Raw genomic sequence first — 19,827 nt, forward strand, 5'->3', positions numbered from 1 at the left:
CTTTACGAATTAAATAAATTTGTAAATTTTCAATATCTGGAACATATAGGTAATTGTTATAAAACAATAATCTTTTTATAAAAATAAAATATTTATATAATTTGATTATATAGTTATATAAAGTTTCTAAATTTAAATAAAATCTATTTACTTTAATAATATAATTGATTATATTAAAAAATGGGGATATTATATTTATATTAAGATTTGTAATAATATTTGATTTTTATTAGAAAGATTTATATATAATTCTAATATTTATTTGATTATCTTTTATAAATTATTATAATCAATTCTTTTTTTTAATATTATTCTATTAATTTAGCTTATTAATATAATAAATAAGTATATTTATAAATAAATTATTCTTTCTAATATAATATATAATAATAAAGTTATAATTAACAAATAGTTTTGCTTAATATATTTATCAAATATTTAGCTATTTGATAGATATAAAGTATTTAAAAGCTTTATAATCAATATATACTTTAATCTGATATAAGAATCTAGTAAATTCGATTTTCTAATAATTTAGGGATTTAATAATTACAAATATTTTTTTATTATAAACTTTATAATTTAGTTTGATAATAACTATTGTTTTCGAAAAGTAAATAATTAATAATTATTTATTATTATATTTCTAAAAAAGTATATTAGTAATTATATTATTGGATATATTGATTTCTAATATATAAAATAATATATAGTTATAATATTATAGAAAAGGAATAGAAATAAATCTATCTTTAAATCTATTGAATATATTCTAATAAACTTTATTGAAATAAAGTTTGATATTTATTTTTGTAAATTTATAAAAAGATTTTATTATTATATTATAATTTTTAATAAATTAATAATAAAAATTACAAAAACCTAAAAACAATTAGATATTTTTTATAATAATAGAATAAATCCAAATAACAATTATTTCGATTTTCTTTGAATTAATTTATACTTTATCAATAAAAATAATAAAATCTAAATACTTAATATATTTAACATTAAATTTAGATTTCTTGAAATCTACTTATAATCTAATAAATTCAAATTACTTGAAAATATATTTAATATATTTTTTATATTTATCTTTGTTTTAAAATATATTAATATATTATTAAGATAAATAGTACAAAAGTTATTTAAATAATCAAATAAAATATTATTTATATATTATTAATAAATTACAAAACTATTTATTAATCCAAAAAATAGAATTTTATATTTATAAAATTATATCAAATATAAAAGATAATATATTCTTTGGAAATAGAATCTATATATATATAGTGGAATATTTATTGAATATTTAATTTGATATGTATCTTTATATTAATAAATTGTATAAATATTTTGTTAATAAAAAGTAAAGGATATTTATCTTTATATATTAAAGAATTTAGTAATCTAAAATCTATATAAAACTTTAAATTTCTATTTAGTTTTTTTATAAAAAGAATCGATATTGTGAATAGTATTTAGCTAGATTCTATAAATCTTTTAGTAAGATTTTTGGTGATATATTCTTTAATGATTTTAAATTGTTTAAATGATATTTTATATAATAAATTATATTTAAAAGCTTTCTTGTTTTTTTTTTTAAAAAAATAATCTTATAATTATATAAATAGAAGGGAGGTAGGATATCAGATTTATATTTAAAAAACATTTAGTAGTATTGTTAATAAATCTTAGGAATTAGAGGTTTTATTTTAATATTTGTAATAATGTAATTGAGAATAGTAATAGTTTTTGGTTTGGAATTGTTTAAAGAAATAATAGCAGCTGCAATTTAATAATAATTATTCTAATTAGATTTGTAATTTAAAATAATATTATTGATCTTCTTATAAGTAATTATAAAGATTTTATAATTCTTGTTTTTTTTATAAATAAGCTAGAATTGAACCAGTTTGAATATATATATGTTATATATATCAAAGACATATAATTAAAAAAATTCATAAATAGATTAAATATAAACTTAATCGAAAGCAGATTTCTTTTTTAGATAAATTGAAATCAAAGGTTCGATTATATCGAGAATTACTATACTAAATTTCTAAAAAGGTATAATAAATATTGTAAATATAATCAATATTATTTCCTACTATTTATTATCAATATAACAATATATTTTTTCTAATTGAATATTCCGATTATTAATATCTTTTTATTTCAAATAATCAATTCTAGATTATTATAAATTATTTCTAATTAAAAATATATTTTTTGATAAAGAAATAATAGGAGAATACTTAAAAAGCTATTCAAAGTATTATTTAAAACAATTAACTTTGATTTAGATTTCTACCAACTATTTGCAATTTAGAATTATACTATATAAATTCAAATCGATAATAAAAAATAGTAAATAAAATTATTATTAAATATCAATTATAAAATTAAGAAAAGTTAAATAAATAATAGTTTTATTTTTTATATTATTATAATTTTTGATTTTAATTAATAATTCGAATAATTTAAAATAGGGTTTAAATATAGGAAATAATAATAAAAGGAATATTCTATTAATAAAAGTATAACTATTCGTTTTGGAATCTATAAGTATTTAAGTATAATATAAATATCCATTCCTTGAAAATATATATAATAGATTTATAAAATTATCTCCTATTAGTTTTATCAAATTAAGAAATCTTATATCCTAGATTATATTTAAAAGGAAATTTTTATCTAAATATTTTGATTTAAATACTAATTTTCAATAATACAAATAGACTCAACAATTTCCACTTACATATCTAAATTAATATTCCTTCTAATATTCTTTTTTATATTATAAAACTCTTTATTTTTTTAATCTTTTGAATTTCGATTATAATACTTATATTATTTATATATAAAATGAAATTACAATTTATTTCTAATATAAGGATAATAATATTATGATTAAAATTGTTTTCTAGAAATAGAGTATTATTAGACTTAAAGGTTTTTGTATAACTAATAAAAGTATAAAGGGAATATAAAATCTAAATAAATAGATTTAAATTATTCAATAAACAGAAAGCGATTTTAAAAGGAATTGATAAAGAGATTTCACTAAATAATTTTTTAAAAGAAATTTTTTTGATTGTTTTATTACAATTATATTTTCTAAATATAATTTCGAATTTATTGATTTTAATAAACTTATTGATTAGGTTTTTTATAATATAATATTATTAAGTATAAAGATTAATAATTTATCAAAAAAAATTAAAAATCTTTTTTTTCAAATTATAAAAGAAAGTTATTGGATTAATAATTTCTATTTATATAATTAATAATCTAAACTTATAATATTATACTAGAAAATTTCTATATTATATATTATTAAATATAATCAGCTTTAACCAGGTTTTTATAAATAACTATAAGCTAATCAATCAATTACTAATCCATTAAGCAGAGGATTTATATATATAACGAGAATATATATTCTTATACTTTTTCTTTAATTTATTTTATTATATAGAATTATTATTATAGTTTCGAAATAAATAAATTTTTATAAAATTTAAATTGTTCTATAATTAATAATTATTAAAAACTTGTTTTCAGTTTTATATTATTCTTAAATTTAAATAAAAAATTAATAGACTTTAGAATATATAAATATTTTATTATAATAATAAGGAAATAAAAAAAGGGTATTTGTTAAATTTATAAATTAATTAATAAAGTGATTAGAATTAAAAAGGGTTTATTATTAGTATTTAAAAAAAATTGTTATAAAAACTAATTCTATAAATAGAGTTTTCTTTTATTTTATTTTTTTTCAATAATAAAAGATATTTTCTCAATAAAGATAACTGAAATATCAGAAATTCGAATTCTATAATCCTTAAGAAATCTATATAATATTGTTGTTGGAATTGGAAAAATTGAAATAAATAAATAATATTAGAATTATATTATAATAATTCTTTTTTAAGCTTTGTTATTTTGTTTTGTAAGGTTTTATAATTTATAAGAATTAGCATTTATTTTTTTTGAAATAAATAAGTATATATCAATATATTATCTTTAAAGTTAATTTTTTAATCGAAAAATTGTTTTCTAATTGTTTACTTTTTTTATATTTATTAATATTTATATTTAAATTGTTAAAGCTATATTCATTACTTTATCAAAATTAATTATTATTGGTTAAAAAAGCTTAATTAATTATAAGAAAGAATAATAAAGTTTTTTTGAAATAAATGGATTGGATATAATAGTAATACTTGTAATTCAATATATTTAAAAAAAAAAATTTATTAAATTTTAATTAAATAAATTTTCTTTTTATAAATAATATTGATATACAATTTATTCAAAAAGATATTATAGTTATAAGGTATTATTTGAATAGTTATTAAATAGCTATACGATTATATAAAAATTATAAATAATATAACATTTTGTTTTAAAAGAACTATAAGAGTAGGGTATAATTTATTTTTAAAATCTATAATTACAGAATTGGGAGTAAAATATTTATTAAATGTATCTATATATCAATTATATATATGTAATTATATACATACACGTATGCGTATATAAGCAATTATAATTGCGATTGAGTGCCGATTCGTAATAATCCCTAGATAATATAATCTATTATTACCCTTTATAAAAATCAATAATTTAAAGTATTTTGAAATTATTGAAATCCTAAACTTTTATTAAAAAAGAAGAAATTATAAAGAATTTTATCTAAAGTATACTATCTACTAATTGATTATAATAAATCAATTAAAAAACCTATTAGCTATTTGAAAAGTATACAGAAATTAATCTACAACTTTTATTATAAATATTCCAATAAACCTAAATCTATTTAAACTGAATCACTTACTTGTGAAATATAAATTATAACTTACTATCTTATCAAAGCTCAGCTTAAAGAAGATATCACAAATCGACACCCAATCGTAATTGTAATTGCTTACATATACATATATATATATATATAATTATATATATATAGTTGATATATAAATACATTTGATAAACATTTTGTTTTTGATTTTATAATTATAAATTTTAAGGATAAATTATATTCTGTTTTTGTAGTTCTTTTAAAACAAAGTATTATATTATCTATAACTTTTATATAATTATACAGCTATTTAATAATTATTCAAATAATATCTTATAATTATAATATCTTTTTAAATAAATTATATATCGATATTATTTATAAAAAGAAGATTTATTCCAATTAAGATTTAACAAAAATATTTCCTTTAAATATATTGAATTACAAATACTACTATTATATTCAATTCATTTATCTTAAAAGGATTTTATTACTTTTTCCCTATAATCAATCAAGCTTTCTTAACTAATAATAATCAATCTCAATAAAATAATAAATACAATTCCTATAATTTGAATATAAATATTAATAAATATAAAAAGAGTAAATAACCGGAAAACAATTCTTTAATTAAGAAATTAATTTTTGAAAATAGTATATTAATATATATTTGTTTATCTCAAAAAAAAACAAATATCAATTTTTATAAATTACAAAATCTTATAAAACAAAATAATAAAACTTAAAAAAAAATTATTATAATATAATCCTAATACCACTTACTTATTTCAATTTCTTTAATTCTAACAACAATATTATATAGATTTCTTAAAGAATTATAGAATCCAAATTCTTAATATTCCAATTACTTTTATTAAAAAAGTATCTCCTATTATTAGAAAAAAAAAGAATAAAAGAAAACCTTATTTACAAAATCAATCTTTATAATAATCTTTTCTAAATATTAATAATAGATCCCTCTCAATCTTAATCATTTTATTAATTGATTTATAAATTCAATAAATACTTCTCTTTTATTTCTTTATTATTATAATAAAATATTTATATATTCTAAAGCCTACTAATCTCTTATTTAAACTTAAAAATAATATAAAACTAAAAACAAATCTCTAACAATTATTAATTATAAAATAACTTAAACTTTATAAAAACTTACTTATCTCGAAATTACAATAATAATCCTATATAATAAAATAGATTAAAAAAGAAATATAAGAATATATATTCTCATTATATATACAAATCCCCTATTTAATAAATTAATAATTAATTAATTAATTTATAGCTATTTATAAGAATCCGACTAAAGCCAATCACATCTATACTGAATATAAATATTGGATTATACTCAATAATATATAATACAGAAATTTTCTGATATAATATTATAAGTTTAGATTATTAACTATATAAATAGGAATTATTGATTTGATAATTCTCTTTTATAACCTAAAAAAAAAGATTTTTGATTTTTTTCAATAAACTATCAATCTTTATATTTAATAATATTAAATTATAAAAATTTAATTAATAAATTTATTAAAATCAATAAATTCGAAATTATATTTAGAAAATATAATTATAATAAAATAATTAAAAAGATTTCTTTTAAAAAGTTATTTAATAAAACCTTTTTGTTAATTTCTTTTAGAATTATTTTTTATTTATTAAATAATCTAAATCTATCTATTCAAATCTTATATTCCCCTTATATTCTTATTAATTATATAAAAACTTTTAAATCTAATGGCATTTTATTTTTAGAAAATAATTTCAATTATAATATTATTATTTCTATATCGAAAACGAATTATAGTTTTATTCTATATATAGATAATATAAATACTATAATCAAAATCTAAAAGATTAAAGAAAATAAAGAGTTCTATAATATAAAAAAGAATATTAAAAAGAATATCAATTTAGATATATAAACAAAAATTATCGAATCTATTTATATTACCAAAAACTAGCATTTAAATTAAGATATTTAAATAAAAGTTTTTTTTTAAACATAATCTAAAATATAAGATTTCTTGATTTAATAAAATTAATAAAAGATGATTTTATAAATCTATTATATATGCTTTCAAGAAATAGATATTTATATTATATTCAAATACTTATAGATTCTGGAATGAATAGTTATACTTTTATTAATAAAATACTTCTTTTATTATTATTTTCTATATTTAAATCCTATTTTAAGCTATTTGAATTATTGATTGAAATTAAAAGCTATAATAATATAAAAAGTAAAGCTATTATTTATTTAATTTTTTTAATTTTTTTTAATTTTATAATTAATACTCAATAACAATTCTATTTATTATTTTTTATTATTAATTTGGATTTATATAATATGATTCTAGATTGTAAATGGTTAATAAAAACTTGAATTAAAATTGATTATTTTAAACAATATTTTGAATAGCTTTTTGAATATTCTCCTATTATTTTTTTGTTAAAAAATGTATTTTTAATTAAAAACAGTTTATAATAATTTAAAATCAATTATTTAAAGTAAAAAAATACCAATAATCGGAATATCTGATTGAAAGAGATATACCACTATATTGATAATAAATAATAGAAAATAATATTAATTATATTTACAATATTTATTATACCTTTTTAAAAACTTAATATAATAATTCTTAATATAATTAAATTTCCAATTTCAATTTATCTGAAAAAGAAATCTATTTTTAGTTAAATTTATATTTAATCTATTTATAAATCTTTTCTATTATATATCTCCAATATATATAATATATATATACTCAAGCCGACTCAATTCTAACTTATTTACAAAAAAAACAAAAACTATAAGATTTTTATAATTATTTATAAAAAAATTAATAATATTATTTCAAATCGTAAATCTAATTAGAACAATTATTATCGAATTGTAATTACTATTGTTTTTCTAAACAATTTCAAATTAAAAATTATTATTATTTTCAATTATATCATTATAAATATTAAAATGAAATCTCCAATTTTTAAGATTTATTAACAATACTATCAAATATTCTTTAAATACAAATCTGATATTTTACCTCCCTTTTACTCATATAATTATAAGATTATTTTTGAAAAAGAAAACAAGAAAGCTTTTAAATATAATTTATTATATAAAATATCATTTAAATAGCTTGAAATCGTTAAAGAATATATTATCGAAAATTTTGCTAAAGGATTTATAAAATCCAGCTAAATATTATTCACAATATTGATTCTCTTTATAAAGAAATCAAATAAAAGCTTAAAATTCTATATAGATTTTAAATTACTAAATTCTTTAATATATAAAGATAAATATCCTTTACTTTTTATTGATAAAATATTTATATAATTCACTAATATAAAGATATATATCAAATTAGATATTCAATAAGTATTCCATTATATATATATAGATTCTGCTTTCGAAGAATATATTACCTTTTATATTCAATACAATTTCTACAAATACAAAATTCTATTTTTTAGATTAATAAATAATTCCATAATTTATTAACAATATATAAATAATATCCTATTCAACTATTTAAATAACTTTTATATTATCTATCTTAATGATATACTAATATATTCTAAAAACAAAGATAAATATAAAAAACATATTAAATATATTCTTAAACAATTTAAATTTACTGGATTATAAATGAATTTTAAAAAATACAAATTCAATATCAAATATTGTGGGCGAAACTTGGTACTAATCACGTGACCTCTTTCTGTAGCTAGTATTTATAGGTCTTCTTCATATAGTTTAAAGAAAAGCAATCAGTTCTTATTCATCTTTTCGTACATTTTGTGATACACTATATAAAGCCTACTCCTCCTCTCCTTCACCAAAGGTACTACGTCTCAATGACTTATTTGTAGTATTTACAAAGGACTACTTTATGACCCTACCACCTTCTACTCTTTTACAATATATTAAATATTTAGATTTTATTATTTCTATTAATAAAATACAAATCGATTTAAAGAAAATTAAAATAATTACTATTTGGATTTATCTCACTATTATAAAAGATATCCAATTATTCTTAGATTTTTATAACTTTTATTACCAATTTATTAAAGATTACAATATAATAATAAAATCTCTTTATAAATTTACAAAAATAAATATCAAACTCCATTTCAACAAAATCTATTAAAATATATTCGATATATTTAAAAATAAACTTATTTTTGTTTCTTTTTTATAGTATTATAACTATATACTATTTTATATACTAGAAATCGATATATCCAATAATATAATTACTAATATGTTTTTTTAGAAATATAATAATAAATAATTATTAATTATTTATTTTTCGAAAACAATAATTACTATTAAACTAAATTATAAAATTTATAATAAAGAAATATTTACAATTATTAAATTTCTAAATTATTAAAAAACTGAATTTATTGGATTTCTATATTAGATTAAGATATATATTAATTATAAAGTTTTTGAATACTTTATATCTATTAAACAGTTAAACATTTAATAAATGTGTTGGGCAGAATTATTTATTGATTATAATTTTATTATTATATATTATATTAAAAAAAAATTTTATTTATAGATATGTTTATTTACTATATTAATAAGCTAGATTAGTAAAACAATATTAAAAAAAAGAATTGATTATAATAGTTTATAAAAAATAATCAAATAAATATTAGGATTATATATAAATCTTTTCGATAAGAATTAGATATCATTATAAATTTCGATATAAATATAATATCCCTATTTTTCGATATAATCAATTATATTATAAAAATAAATAAATTCTATCTAAATTTAAAAGCTTTATATAATTATATAATCAAATTGTATAAACATTTTACTTTTATAAAAGAACTATTATTTTATAACAATTACCTATATATTCTGGATATTGAAAATTTATAAATTTATTTAATTTACAAAACCTATAATTTAGTTTTTATTATATATTCTAATATAAAGAAAACCTATTTTCTCTTAACTAAATAATATTATTGAAAAAATATAATTTTTATAATTAATCAATATATACAAAATTATTATAAATACAAATATAACTTCATTTTTAAAGATTATATTCTCAATCTACTTTATCTACTTCCTGTTTTTATAAAAATATAATAATATATTATTATAGATTATTATAATTTTAATAAAAATAAATATAATTACAACAATATATTTGTTATTATTAATTAATTAGCTAAATAGACTATTTCAATATTCTATTATAAATCAATTGATTTAAAAAATCAAACTTACTTATATCTATATCATATATATAAATATTACAATATTCCAAAGTTTATAATTTCTAATTACAATTCTCAATTTATATTAACCTTCTAATAAGAATTCAATAATATCTTAGAAATACAAATTAAGCTATTTATCACTTATTATCTACAAATTGATAATTAGATTAAGATTTATAATCAATATCTTTAATAATATTTATAATCCTTTATAAATTATTATCAAAATAATTAATTTAAATTCCTATTAATAATAAATTATATTCAACTTATATTTCCTTATAAATTATTAAATAATTAATCTCTATACAAAACTTTATATAATCATTCATTCTATAATCCCTAAAATTAGAAACTCGACTTTATTATATTTATTAATAATTTGAATATAATTGATATTAAAAAGTATATTAAATATAATAAATTAATATTCAATTAAGTAAAAAAGAATATCTTGTATATATAAAAAAAGATATTTCAATTAATTAATTCATATTACTATTTAATCGATTTTGATATAAAAGATTATATATAACTTAATATAAAGAACTTTCCAATATAACAACCTTTAAAAAAACTGAATTATTCAATCCAGAATAGATTCAAGATTATTAATTAAACTAAAGATTCCTTTTAATTGGATTTATTATTTATTATAAAAGTTTATTCTGTATTTCTATTTAATAAACTTTACAAAATAATAGATAATCTATTTTCTGAATAAATTATTGAAATGTTACCTCTAATAAATATTATTAATAATATTGAATAAAAAATAGAATATATTCTAATTGTTAAAAAAATATACTAATAACTTAAATACAAAATATTATAACTAAATATTAATAACAATTTTATTTAATATCCTGTTTTCGATTTTAAAAATACTTTATATTTTTTTTACAATTTCCATTTGTGAAATCCCTTTTTGCTAAAATCTCCTATATATTTATTTAAATAGATTTATTTTTATAAAAATAAAAAGAATAATTATAATTTTATAAATAATAATTAATACATAAATAAGAAAAATTAAAAGAACTTTTTTTATATATCAAAGTAATAAAGAAATTATAATTTTATAAATAATAGAAAAACAATTAAATAAAAACTGAATTATTAAAATAATATAATAAAGAATATCTTTTTTCTATTTTGATAATTTTAAAGCAAGTTAAAGAGGAAATCCTTATAGGCATCAATAATTATAATTGAATAAGGTATGAAAATAAAGATTGAATAATTTAAACTGAAATATTAGCTAAGTTTCTAATTAATAATAATAATAAGAATATATAGGATAATTATAAGCCAAAAGATAAGATAATTTTTAATTGTAGTATATATGATAATAAAATCAAGTTTATATTTAATTACTTATAATTGTTTACAAATTATTAAAAGCTCTGTTTTTATTTGTATTATAATAAATTAGTGTTATTATTCCAATTTGTTTTTTATATTATAGCTTTAATTATATAATGTTTTATATTCTTTTGAATAAAAATAATAGAAAGTATTTCTTTTGAAATATAATTTCTTAATTCCTTTTATAAATCAAATTATTAAAAAAGAATTAATTTTATTAAAAATCAATAAAGTTATAATTTATCTTTATTATATTATTATATTTAATAATAACTATTTAATGTTAAAAATTTTTTTATAAATCTTTTTAAAAAACAAATATTTATATTTATATTTATTAATGAAATAAAGTAGGTAATAAGTTTGATTAAATAATTAATTAGAAATTTGATAGTATATATTATCCCTTTTATTGGAAATACAGTTATATATATAGTTCATATAAATTCAATTGTTTTTCTAAATATATTATTTCTATTATAATATTGTTTTTTTTAATAATCTTTATTTAAAGATTTTAGTTTGTTAATATTAATAAAATTAATACTTTTATAATAAAGTATATCGAATTTATAATTAAATTAATTTCAATATAAAGCTTTTATAATTTCTTTTTTAATAATTTTGTATCTATTATTTTCAATATTATTAAAGTAATGTATTATTATAATCAATTTATTAATAAACTTCTTTTTGTAATTATTAATATAATTAATTAAAGAATTATATTCTTTTTTTAAATTCTATTAGAAAATATAATAAAATAGATATATTTAATAAGTAAATCGAAGATTGATTTTATCCTTAAAGTTATTATCTACAATAATTATAATTGTATTTGTTAGATAAGCCAATTATATATTGAAAACGGATAAATAAAAAATCTTATTTATATTTTTTATTAAAATTATAATTACTTTTATAACAGAATTTCTCTTCCTTGAACTCTTTCTCTTCGATAAGCTACTTACTTTATATAATAGAAAAAACAATTACTCTCTTTTTTACAAACTAAATAGAAAAATAAGTTAATAAAACAAATATAGAAAAAACTATAAATAATTTACTACCATATATATGTTTTTTTACTACTGAATCTGTATCAATAATAATTTGTTTTTACTATTACATCTTTTTCTTAAAGTTGAAAATATATTGATTAAAAGATATAAAAAAATCGATTAATTAAAAAAAGATTTAAAAAAAAAGAAAGATTTGATTAATCTATATATTTCAAAGGATTTAATTAATTATTAGATTATAAAATGATTTTCTTTATTTCGTATATACCTTTTTATTATAAAAAAAATCTATATATATACTTGTTTATTATATTGTTATAATTAAATAATAATAATATTATTTTGTAATTGTTGATTTAATAATTAAAATAAATAATTATAAAGTTTGAGGGTAAGTTTTTTTGAAAGGGAGGATAATATTATAGATTAGTATTCAATTATAGTTGTAATTGCTTATATATATATATATGTATATATATAATTATATATATATATAATTGATATATAAATATATTTAATAAATACTTTACTTCTGATTTTGTAATTATAGATTTTAAGAATAAATTGTACCCTGCTCTTGCAGTTCTTTTAAGGCAAAGCGTTACAGAAGGGGGGTAATATTATAATATAAATATATATAATTAATAAGCAATAAGCTAGATTTTGTTAGATTAATTTATAAATAAAAACTCTGTATATTTTTATATTGAAAGATTTTATATTATAACTCTTTAAACTATATTTTAATCTACATTTTGTATCTATTATTCTTAGTACTATTAAATATAGATTCCTGATTTTGTCTACCTACTCTATAACATTCCTTTTATTTTATTATTCAATCGATTTTTGTTTTAATAATTTTAAATTTTGAAGAATCAAAATGAATAATATCATTAAATTTTAGAACTAAATTTTATCTTATTCTAATGATTTTTGAATTTTAAATTGATTTTTATTTTGATTGAAAAAAACGTGCATATAGTAGGGGCGTGCACGTAGCAGGGATATCGGTTAGTTGTTGAATTGCTGTTTCGACTTATATGCAATCACTTCTAGTAATCATTTGGGTGCGAGTCTATTGATTTCTCATGCTAGTCACATGACTTTTGGCCTTTTTGATGCTCAATTTGTTAATGCCACCCCAAGATGAAATCATCATTTCACCTGTGACTCTATCTTCAAAAAGGGCCTTAAAAACAAATTGTATGAATGCCTCGCCCTTTTCTAATGAGCAGCAGTATTGAACTTCCAATAAACTTCACTGCCAAGTGAAGACTGATATAATCCCGGGATGAAACTGTGGTGGTAAATAAAGATTTCAAGCTCTCAAACCGTTAAGATTCAAAACGAAAATTGATAGAACTAAACATCCAAACTCACTGAAATTTCCCCGTCCCCTCCCACTTTATGTAAGCATTTATGTTATCATTGTCTGACACATCATCTCCCATCTTCTATACATGTTGTCTAGAGCGTCTATGAAAATGGTAGATCAGTGGTCAATCCAGACCTTCCGGTTTTGATATGCAGGGGGTTCCTAGATTTATTGATCTACAACAAACCCCTCGATTTCGCTATCTGGGGTGTGGATCTTTGGTGATGACTCAACATACCTATGAATAGTAGAAGATATTTCGTATGAAAGAGCTATTTGATATATGTACGTATTTTTTGTAAGAATTGTGTTTAGCTGTTGGAATTTCTTTCCGAACAATTGCTTTAGTATTTGTTCTGAGGATTGGCGTCCTTGTGTGTCCATTCCGTACATACTCACTGGCCAGCTCTTCGATCATTGAATATCGTCTGCTATATCTCACTCAAGTGATATCAGGACATAATCTACTTGATCTCGTGAGTTTCTCATCGGAAAGTGATAGCGAGATACTGACAATTCCAGATGACCCAACGGAGACACAAGGAGCGACAATACTGCAAACTCCCAACTGCCCTCCTAAGAAATTACCGAGAATAAAAGGGGTGCAATGACCACATCAATTTCCTCCTCCTCGTCCGAGGAACTCAAATTCTATATCCACCCCCAAGAAACCATCTCCGAAACTCTAATTCCAAGTCTCTACGAACATCTCCCATACAGTAATCCCATATACAGTCGAATGCTCGCTCCCCACAACACACCTTCCAGACACTGCCTCTTCGCCGCCACATTTCCTCCACACTCTCCCATTCCCGAGCTCTACACCATCCTCTTCTCCGATCGATCCCGCAAAACCGAATCTCAGATCTGGGTCTTCAATCCTCTGATCACGCCTTCCTACGCACAGCCTCTCTCCAATGAACATGCATCTCTTCTCTCCACACATCTCAAACACGCCCTCGTGTTCTTGAAAAATACCGAAATCCCCCAAGCTCCCGGATTCCCTTTCGACCCCATCCTCAAATTCGCATGTTTGCATGAAGTCATCACAAACTCTCTTACATCTCTCTCATCCCAAACATCAACATCAACATCAACATCGATATCCGCACCACTAATCCCCTACCACACTCGCTGGAATCTCTACCTCATCCGCACAGCACCCACCCCCAATCACCCAGCACTCCCACCCCCAGTCTCCCTCACCACCTCCCGCGTCCCAGCCTCCTACCTCAACCTCGTAATCTCCACCTCTGCCATCCCCCGCGAACGGTCCACGCTCCTCGCACAACCTTCCCTCTGTCTCCTCACCCCGGAGTCCGAAATGGTCGCATGGGCTTTCATAGGTATTGACGGCATGCTCGCAACCCTCTACGTTCTTCCTTCTCACCGTGGTCTCAGTCTCGCTACTTATGTTGCCCGCGAACTTATTCGTCGTTTCGGGCTGGGAGAATTTGCGGATTTGGGTTTTAGTGGGTCAAGTGGCTTGGTACATTCGGATGTCAAGGAAGGGAATGCAGGAAGTGAGGGGGTGATGAAGGCGTTGGGAGGAAAGAGGAGTTGGGAGAGTAGTTATCTTTCGGTTGATTGCGCGGTGGTGGATGAGGTTTGTGGATGATCTATGGACGGGTGGATAGAGTTTTGATTTGTTGGAGGGGTATTCAATTTTAGTGGTTCAGGTCTGACGTTCAAGGGAATGAAATAATTGAAGTACAAAAGTAATGGAATCCTTTAATTGTACCAAAAAAGTCAATTATTGTATGGTTCATAATATTGATCTCTAGCTCTGCTAGGGTCAAATTGATTGCGAATATATACTTGGCATTCAAAGTTCTTCTCTCATCAAATCATCAACAAATCTCATAGATCGTGCATATCATTAAACGTCATGTCTCTCTCCCATTCACCCCGAACATGATTTCCAGCCAAAACAGTATATGCAAATAACCCAAACAAAAACACAATGCTGCCTATGTTTTGACCTGTCATTAAACCCCAGCAATCCCATCCTCCAAAACCCTCACATACGGCGCAGGAAACAATCCCTTGGCGCCCATATAGCATCCCCAAAACCAATCCCCATTGACATCCTTACATTCCCTTACCTCCGCCCCCTTTGGAAACATTAATTCATCACTCGCACCTTCCGCAGGCCACCAACTCCAAATTGCTAAACTTGACATCCCAATTCCGCCATCAGGTGGGAACGATCTTTCAATCGTTAGCCCAGGGACTGATGTCGGCGCAACTTTCGATGGATCCGTGGTGACGAGTCGAACGAAAGTATCATTATCTTGACTCCAGCTCCATTTCTGTAGCTCGGGTGCAGTATGATCGGCTGAGGGGTAAAGCATGGGTTCGATATCAAGACTATGACCTCCAACTAGATCCTGAACTATTACTCTACGTTGGCCCCCGCGGTCATCTTCAAATCCTACAATAACCATTCGGTGACCTTGTAAGCAACGCCGCCACCCATTGTGACCGTTCTCGACACTGATCCGACGAGATGTGACGAGTTTGGGATAGCAGGTTGTGCAGATATCGTAATCTCCAGGCTGAGTGTCTGGGACAGCACTAGTACATGAGTAGCAATGATAGCGAGTGGATGAAGGTTGGATGGGATATCGACAGATATCACAGTTGGTTGAGAAGGTGAGAGGTTTAAAGTTACCCACGTCTACAACGCCGGGTCCTTGGAGAATAGTTGCCGATTGTGGAAGTTGTTGATCATGCATCGGAGATAAGGGAGGCGTATATGATTCCGATGGTTTATAGGTCAGCGGTAGAAGAGAATGTGTACATGATCTGCCTTGGTTGACGCAGAGATTGCAAAATCCCCAATCACCATGGTTGCAAATATCGCAACGCCAGTAACATTCGTTTGTCCATGCTAAACAACTTGCACAGAATGCACCACTTTGCAGACGTTTCTGGGGATCTTCTGTAGTTAGAGTCTTGCGACCATCCGCGCCGCCAGCAGCCATTTTTGGTGCCAAGTAGCGATTTGCTGTGAGCATATGTGGCCTATCTGCGCCTTGCGGTATTTTTCCCGCTTGCATTTGATTTTCCCAATTTGTCCATGCTGAATAGCCAAATCCAAACCAATGCAGACATCCTGCACCGGAACGATAGCATGAGAGACAGATGTTGTAATTGCCACGCAAGCAAGCTGAGCAATTATAGTGCACTTCATACTCAATATGAGTTTTCTGACATCTTCTACATAATATTGAAGGTTCGGGATAAAGCTGCGTTCGTGGTCTAGATCCCACAGAATGAGAAGAACTTGGTCTGCTACCACTTGCTAGTGCAGCAGCTTTATCGAAGAGTGCTAGATGAGTAGGAGTATGAGGTGAAAGCGGTGCAGGAATCAGTGATTCATCCATGTATGGAACAGATGCAGGAACAGCAGAGGCCACGAAAATATCGGCGGGGGCATTAGCACGAATGCTCAATGGAGCAGGTATATCAGGTATATCAGGTAGTTCAGGCATATCGTCCGAATGAGATCTTTCTAACAAGCTGTTGCTTGATGCTCTTGGTGTCGATTCAGAGGGAGACGCAACGACTGTATTGTTAGATGTTCTTGTAGTGGAGGCTGTTTGTGGTTGTGGTTCCCTACTTGTTGATGATTCACTCAATCGTCGCACATTGGAGTCAGTGCTCCTCCTCGCATGGGCCCTAAAAGGTTGTGATGTTTGCACGGAAGAGGTCCGAGGTATAGTGCTCAAATCTGTCTGCGACCGAGCGGCAGGTCTTGTTTCGGGCGTAACTACCGGTACAGGTGCTGTTGAGCTCCGTGGCGCGCTTAAGGTTCTCTGTCGTCTCCGTCCTCCAGAATTTAGACCAACATCTAAGTGGCTTGCGTGTACGGCACTTATAGACGGCGGAGGTCTGCTTTGCTCATTGCCTAAACTACCCGATCTTGGCGAGGATGATTGATTTCTGCGTCGCCTTGTAGTTCTGGGAGCATCATCACCAGAGGTTTCTCTCCCAGAATCCGTGAGCGAAGCTCGAGGAGACCGTCTTCGTCTGTCCGCCGTATCACTCTCGCTTCTTCTAGATAAATCGGGTCTCGACCTCTCTTCTTGTCGCCGCCTGAAAGCTTCTGCTATTCTCTCACTGATCTGATCCTCCTGATTAACATCGATATTCTCTAGGTCAATTCCGTCCAATAATCCTTCCTCCCTAATTTGTCGTAGAATCTCCTCTTCCATCTCTCTAGAATCTATGTCAGAAGAGCTGATTAGTGACCGTAAAGATGATTGATGTTCGATCTGTCGTGCCGCTGACCGGCTAGTTTCTTCATGTCGCCTTATCGATTCAGTTTCACTATATCCTCTTCGTCGGCCTTCAGAGTCGCTGCGGTCGGGTTCTGGCCTCAACGCAGAGATTCCTTGTCGAGCTCTTCTTCTTTCATGATGCTCTTCCCTTCGCCGCCGTCTATCGGTGTCATCTGTATTCCTATTATCCCTACTATGATCACGGCTCGAATGATGTCTCGAACTATGCGATCTTTCCCCATCTCGTTCTCGTCTCCTTCTTTCCCTCCTTGCCTCTGAACTCTCCACCCCCACTTCTCTCAAGCTTAAATCTCTTACTTCATCCATCAGCCTTCGATCCTCATCCTCCAAGCGTCTCTCCCTCGAACTTCTGTCTCTCTGCTCCCATTTCGGTAACACTTCATCCCCAGCTTTGTATTTCGCAGCAACTTCCTCCTTCTCGTCAGCTGTCCTACCCTTCTCTGGACTTCGCGCCAAAAACATCTCCAGTAACGTCGCTATGGTAGAACTGTGCTTCGTATCTCGAACTGGTGCGCGACATGATGGGCATGTATATGGCGTACCGCCGGGTGGAATGGGTGTTTGTGCATTATTCACGGAGACAAGTTGCCAGGAAAACCATTCTTTGAGACACGAGCCGCAGAAGGTATGTAAACAATCGAGTAATGTTAACGGTTGATATAAAACCTCTGTGCAAATCTATGACCAGTTAAAACCAATACTCTATCCCTCGAGATGCAAATGCGGCTTCAAGCCCAGCCCTATAGAGTTTTGCGGGGTAAGGTCTGTTTTGAGGATTTGGTAACTTTAATAATTCTCGACTTACAGAGCATGTCAACTCCTTCTCAAGGTCGAGACCTCGATTTTCGGAGCCAGAATCCATGATTCTTCCTACGAAGATATGTAGGATGAGGATGAGAGTGGAGTTGCAGAGGAGGATAGGTCATGATTGCGCTGGGCAATGAAGAAAAATGGATTGCTCTGTGGCGCGATACGATACGATGTGATTGAGAGCACGGGATTTGTACCGCTAAGGAAGCAGAATGTCAAATTTCCTTGGATCTAATCTTTAAAAACCTTGTTATTACATTCATGTTTTTTTTTTCATCGATCCCAACCAAATGACTCGACTTTATTATAACTTGACAGGCGTATGTTTGCTTGGAATTCCTGGTGTTGTTCATTTACACACATTTCGTGACTTTTGGAGTTTTCGAATCGGTACATCTCATCTCGTATTCACCGATTCTTGAACCTCACCACAATAAAGACCCTGGGCAAGTATGAGTACGGTTTGTATGCATTGAGCGTCGATGACAATCCATCATTCCGACTGTAAACAGAGAATATACAGCTGGCGGCTAGGAAAAGAATGAAGAGTCCCCATTGATGAGCTGAGATACATGCAACCTGTCAATTACTTTATATTCATCACCGCAAAGGCTTGGAGAAGTACATGCAATGCCTCGTGAGCTTTGGACGATACAGAGTCTCGAGATTTCGATGTTTTTCTTCTATCAAGTGAGAGGTGAGTCTTGGTAGTGGTATCTTTACGTTCATACTCTGGATAGGACGATAGGTAATCTAGATCTTCTTTCATTTGAAAGTGCTCGATCCCTTTTTGAAGAGTAGAGAAATACTTTCGAACAATAATTTCCA

General features: G+C 24.5%; 2 protein-coding genes across 2 annotated transcripts; one reads left to right on the forward strand and one right to left on the reverse strand.

The window, feature by feature from the left end:
* Positions 1–14,489: 14,489 nt before the first annotated feature.
* Positions 14,490–15,500, forward strand: EAE98_005833 (uncharacterized protein; the record flags this gene model as incomplete). Its single annotated transcript, XM_038953455.1, has 1 exon — positions 14,490–15,500. The coding sequence occupies one exon, from the start codon at positions 14,490–14,492 to the stop codon at positions 15,498–15,500; it is 1,011 nt and encodes a 336-aa protein (XP_038809850.1).
* A 370-nt stretch (positions 15,501–15,870) lies between these two features.
* Positions 15,871–19,051, reverse strand: EAE98_005834 (uncharacterized protein; the record flags this gene model as incomplete). The annotated part of the gene is made up of 2 exons (XM_038953456.1): positions 15,871–18,867; positions 18,995–19,051. 2 exons carry the CDS (start codon positions 19,049–19,051, stop codon positions 15,871–15,873), a joined length of 3,054 nt encoding a protein of 1,017 aa, XP_038809851.1.
* Positions 19,052–19,827: the final 776 nt, after the last annotated feature.

This window comes from Botrytis deweyae (genome assembly GCF_014898535.1).
Source record: "Botrytis deweyae strain B1 chromosome Unknown BDEW_012, whole genome shotgun sequence".
NCBI classification, from domain to species: Eukaryota; Fungi; Ascomycota; class Leotiomycetes; order Helotiales; family Sclerotiniaceae; genus Botrytis; species Botrytis deweyae.